This window comes from Aphanomyces invadans (assembly GCF_000520115.1).
Source record: "Aphanomyces invadans strain NJM9701 unplaced genomic scaffold supercont1.27, whole genome shotgun sequence".
In the NCBI taxonomy this organism is placed as follows: domain Eukaryota; phylum Oomycota; class Saprolegniomycetes; order Saprolegniales; family Verrucalvaceae; genus Aphanomyces; species Aphanomyces invadans.
In genome coordinates, this window is record NW_008580172.1 from 382,663 (window position 1) to 387,870 (window position 5,208).

Sequence of the window (5,208 nt, forward strand, 5' to 3'; positions counted from 1 at the left end):
TGTGGAGCTAGGAATCACCAGGACTCGCTCCATGCGAACCGTGGCAACATGTTGGGTTGGCCGTACATTCAGCCCTCACAGCGATGACGTGGCCGACTTCAGGCGCTCCATGCGAACGGTCAGCTACCACACGGGTGTCGATCTCCGTCGCATCTTGGCCACACCTCCTCGACACCATGCAGGTCGAACATTGTTACGTACGACACATGCGCGAATTCAACGACAAATGCTGTCGATTTTTGGCGATTCGTTCATAGAATCGTCAGGCCACCAATCATCATGGTGTATTTCACCAAGATTCTGTCGAGTTTTGGTGAAAATTTGGAGGAGTTGGTCGTCTCTCCCTTCGACTGTGTTGTGTGTTTTTTGGCGACCATGGCGGCGGGCGAGCGAAGGCAGCCCGGGCGCTGGTCGTGGCGCCACGTCTTGTGGCTGCTGTGGGTCGGGATCGTGGCCACGATGGCGAGCACATTTCGGCTCATTTACCGCCGCGTCGTGTACGTTCCACCCGAGGATTTGCAACGTCAAGCGGCGTACGAGACGCAGTTTCCGAACGCCACGCGCGGGATTGTCATGACCGTGTGCGACGCGATGGTCCCGATCGGCGCGTCCCTCGTGATGGAGCTGCGCGCGCTCGGCAATACGGATCCGATTCAAATCATGTATTGCCTCCCGTCGGACCTGTCGGCGACGTCGATTGCCCTGCTCCACGCGACGGACCCGGACGTGCAAGTGATCGACATTTGCCGCATCCTCCTCGACGCGAACCTCCTCCCAAACGACGACGTCGCAGTTGCCTTCCAGAGCTTTTGGCTCAAGCCCGTCGCGCTACTCCTGTCGTCGTTCGATCAAGTGATGCTGATGGATGTAGACAACATCTTTCTCCACGACCCGAGTGTGCTGTGGACCGCGCCGGCGTACAAAGAGACCGGCACACTCTTCTTCTACGACCGCGTTGTCCCCCTCGACTGGGGCCTCAATCAAAAGCGAGGGGACCGATCGTACCTGACGACGTTCCTCGACCAGTTCTCGTACCACACATTCAACCTGACGGCTCCGACCGCCCCGTCGGCGCGCCTCAAGGGATCGGCCATGTATGCCCGACGCACCGCCCATGAACAAGACTCGTCCGTCGTTGTCATCGACAAAGCGCGCGCTGGCCGCAACGTCCGCAACATCCTGTGGTATCTCTCGACCCATCTCCGCTTCCGCCAACGCGAGCCGTTCTCGTACGGGGACAAGGAGGCGTTCTGGCTATCGTTTGAACTCGCGCAGGTGCGGTATGCGTTTTCGCCGTGGGCTGCCAGCGTCGTTGCCGCCGCGGGAGACATGGACAACCACCCCGACACCCTCTGCGGGAGTTTGGCGCAGTATGTTCCATCCACGGCGACGATGCCCGACCTGCTGTACGTGAATGGGGGCGACGTGATCGACATTGTCGACGTCATGGGAGACAACCACACGAAGCTCGTCAACGACGCGGCCACAGACTGGACGGCGCGCGGCGCGCGGCTCATCGAGCGCATTCCGCGATTTGTTGTGCCTCGGTACACGAGGGACAAGCCGACGTCGAACCTCACCATGTTTGACCAAACGTGCCTCGTTCATGCCAACTCGACAGGTATTTCCCCCGTCTTTATCGACACCGCGACGCGCCGCATTCGCTTGGCCGCCGCCGTGGCATCGAAAATGCAGTGGACGTGATGCCAGCTCTCGTTGCCTTTGGTCGTCCCTTTTTCGTGACGTCGTAAGATGACGTTTTGTCGGCGTTGGTGCAATCGATACCAGTGGCACACTGGGTGGTCGACAGAGACAGTGCCGCGGGAGCCTCGATGTAGGCATGGTGGTGGCGGGCGATTGCACCGGAGGGGTCGCCTCCATTGTCTGTCGAATGGCGCAAACAACCAAATACGCATGGGGCAAGCGCTCTTGAAAGGTGCTCGGGGTTTGGTGCATGTGGTCAACGGAGTGGATTTTCTCGCCACTGTGTGCACACGTCCTGGCGCGCGACTGCTGTCGCTTTCACGGCGGCGCATGCGACGGCGGGTCGACCGTGAAGCCACCACGTGTGCAGCATGATCGAATGGAACGTCGTCCTCGAGCTTGATCCTTGTCAAAGCCAATTCGTCTTGTGCTGTCACATGGGGGTATATTGTAGCGATTGCAACATTCGGCTTGGATGCGGCATCGCCGCACGGTCATGACGGCGCGACTGTCCTCTGTCACCGGCCATTGTAGCGTTTGAGCCGGGCAGCGTTCTGTTCCAGTCCGCTCTCGAGCCTCCTGGCCGCCGACGACAGGACGCAATACCACTCCGTGGAAAGGTGGGCATCGTCATGCGAGCACCGAGCGGCCCGCGACACGTTGCCGCGCGCGCGGAACGTTGGCCGTCCTCGTTTGTCATCGTTCATATTGGAATTTTTTCGTATTGTTCAAAAACAGGCACGTATTGAAATTCGCGAGAAATGGCACGAAAATTGCTTCGCGAATTCTTGGCGACTTTTGAGGAGGTAGGACAAAGAGAAGCAAGTTTGGCAGGTGGCACCCGGCATTTCATCACTGCAACGAGCGCAGTTGGAGGCCTCGGCGCTTGGATGCTGTCCCCACTCTCGCCCTAAAGTTGCTACTGTTTCGTCGTTTCTCATGTGGTCTATTTTGATGCCGTCGTGCATGACGTTTTCAGCCATGGAGCCGCGCACCCGTTTGCCGAGTCATCGGAGCTGCTCTTGCAAGGGGCACTGGATCTTTGTCGGGGTGCTAGGCACGGCGCTCGTGGGTGTGTTTGCGACGGGGACGGAGTGGCAACTCCTCCACCGTGGCAACGCAGCCAAAGTCCATGTCATGAACAACTGGGCGGTACCCGCCGACGCACCAGCAAACGCGATAGCACAAGGCTTACACGTTGAAAGCAGCCCACCACCGCAACGCGTCGACCCGTCTCCATTTACGTCGGGTCTTCCGTTGGTTTCGTTATCCAACCCTCACGTCGTCCATGCCACTGACGACGCCACGCCATCGACGTCTCCACGACCGGACCGTGCCACCACCCAGTCCACAACGATACCTACAACGGCACGCAGCACAGATGACCGTCGCGATGCGTTTGAAAACGTAGCAATCGTCGCGTACGTTCCGCCAGGGCAGTCCAAATTTGTACGGGAGGCGCAGCACATGCTATGGGCGTCATGGAACTACTCAACTTCCCAAGTGTCTGGGTCAACTCGAGGCAAGACAGATTTGATCTTCTTTGCCCATCGAGACGTCATGGATCGAATGCCGGCATCGTGCGCACGGCTCACCGATATCACACACGTGCCGCCACAGTCGGACCAAGACCAGTGCTTTGTTGTCGAGCAAACGCCGACGGCCGACGACTACTGGCACCGGTACTCGTTTATGTTTAGCCTGTCGTTCCTCGCTGAGCCAAGGTTTCAACGGCTCCTGGCGTCGTACAGCCGCCTCCTGCGCACGGACACGGATGTGGTCGTAACCCCGGCGTTCCTGACGTTCCGTCCTCGGCAATTTGTCGTCGGGCGAGGCGGGTACATGGACGAAGAGTACACGAAAGGTCGCATCAAGGAGCTGGCGGCAGACGTGGGCATGACGCACCAGAGTGTGTACAATGTCGGGTCGACGTGGTTTGGAAATGCATCGGTTCGTACCGACCGGCGTCGTCGTCAGTTGGACTGGGAGTTGTGTAGGTCATTCTCGAGATGGTGCCCAAGATGCTGGACGTGGCCAAGTTCATCTTGGAAAGCCCCAAGTACGGAGTCGATCAAGGGTTTCCGAGGTGGCATGTCGGGGTCGCGTCCATGTACGCGGGCGAGGTCGTCGTGAACCATTTCATTCCGAAACAAGACGTGTGGTTGAACATGGAGAGCATCGACATCAACTGCAATGGCGATGAAGCGACGGCCGACGTGTACCATAGCCACTGCTGGCCAGGTACTGTGCGTGGTGTGAGACCGATTGGACTGAAAAATGCGGACGACATCATGCAGGAGAGTACCAGGGGTACTTTAAGAAGTGGGCGTTCGAGCGCGGCGAGTACACGTCCGAGGCGTTCCCTCGTGCTACGTTGAACATTTCAGTCATCCGGGATTACTTTATGGCGATGGCAGTGTATGGGTATTAAAACACGGCACCTTGTCTTCGCTCCAACGACTGTCGGGGCGCCACGGGGAAACAAGTGCCGCGGGAATGTCTGGGGCGGTCGCTCTCGGACGCGTTGGCGCTTTCTTGTCCATGCACGCCCGACGGCAGCTTGCGCGAGCTGCGCTTATATAAATCGTTGACAACCTGTCGAATGGTCGGTGGCGCTTTGCCCACGACCTGCGACAACACGATGCCGGCACCACACATGTCCCTAGACGTTTGTCATCCAAGCATACGTCGAAGACGTTCTGGCTGCATCGTCCCCAACCACCCTTTCCACGTCTGACGAGCGACTCGTTCGCGTCGTCGCCAGCATTTCAAGCTATGCTGGTACACATCCGCTCCATCGTCGACAACCCTTGCACCGCCAGTGCTGCTTCCGGTGGCATACAGCGCACTCGCATTCGCCCCCAACGACTGGAACCCTCCATTTTGAAACACCGGTCGTTCTGTGTTTGCACAAACCTCGGCAATAGCAGCAGTTGCGACCACCGCGACGAATGCGAATCGTGCGAGGACAACAGCGCCAAGCTCGGTACACTCTGGTAACGCCGTGGTCGCACGTGTAGCGATGACATCGCTGACCTAATCAATGCGCTCTCGACCCGGCTCAGTCGTGCCAGCAGCAGTCCTTCCTGACTCTGCTCCGTCGGCCAGGGCGTCGTTCTCTGTCCATCGACACTGTCGGGCTCGCGTCGTCCGCGCCAGGCAACCACGGCGCACATTGTGTGCCCCACAAACAGGTTGAATCGAATAGTCGCACCCCCCGCCTTGATCGTCATCGCCAACCCCAAGGGTGTTGTCCGAGATGCCTCCATCGTGCATTCGACTTGCCAACACCACAAGAATCCCCATGTCTCCGCCGTGCCGGAGCCGCATCGACCCGGGACGCGGTGGTAGAGTCGTGCCTGGAGATCACCTCGGACGAGCCTCGAGCGACGTACGTCGGTTGGTGTGGCACACTTTGGCCTTTTTCACCATGCCGGCGCAGGCAACGTCTAGACTCTCGGAGTCTCACGTCATGCATTGGAATCGTGCACGACCAACTCGCGC

The 5,208-nt window shown here is 58.8% G+C and overlaps 2 protein-coding genes across 2 annotated transcripts; both read left to right on the top strand.

Annotated features, from left to right (window-relative positions):
* Window positions 1-369: 369 nt before the first annotated feature.
* Window positions 370-1,771, top strand: H310_10625 (hypothetical protein). Its single transcript, XM_008877058.1, has one exon. The coding sequence runs from the start codon at window positions 376-378 to the stop codon at window positions 1,702-1,704; it is 1,329 nt and encodes a 442-aa protein (XP_008875280.1). The 5' UTR covers window positions 370-375; the 3' UTR covers window positions 1,705-1,771.
* Window positions 1,772-2,499: 728 nt separating this feature from the next.
* Window positions 2,500-4,379, top strand: H310_10626 (hypothetical protein). The gene is made up of 3 exons (XM_008877059.1): window positions 2,500-3,654; window positions 3,702-3,945; window positions 4,002-4,379. The coding sequence occupies exons 1-3, from the start codon at window positions 2,644-2,646 to the stop codon at window positions 4,133-4,135; spliced, it is 1,389 nt and encodes a 462-aa protein (XP_008875281.1). The 5' UTR covers window positions 2,500-2,643; the 3' UTR covers window positions 4,136-4,379.
* Window positions 4,380-5,208: the final 829 nt, after the last annotated feature.

Excerpts from the sequence above, each read along its gene's own strand:
- H310_10626 (XM_008877059.1), top strand. The coding sequence starts at position 2,644 with ATGTGGTCTATTTTGATGCCGTCGTGCATGACGTTTTCAGCCATGGAG. Across the intron at positions 3,655-3,701 it reads CGTGGTTTGGAAATGCATCG|GTCATTCTCGAGATGGTGCC; the intron begins GTTCGTACCGAC and ends GGAGTTGTGTAG. Across the intron at positions 3,946-4,001 it reads CCATAGCCACTGCTGGCCAG|GAGAGTACCAGGGGTACTTT; the intron begins GTACTGTGCGTG and ends GACATCATGCAG.
- H310_10625 (XM_008877058.1), top strand. The coding sequence starts at position 376 with ATGGCGGCGGGCGAGCGAAGGCAGCCCGGGCGCTGGTCGTGGCGCCAC.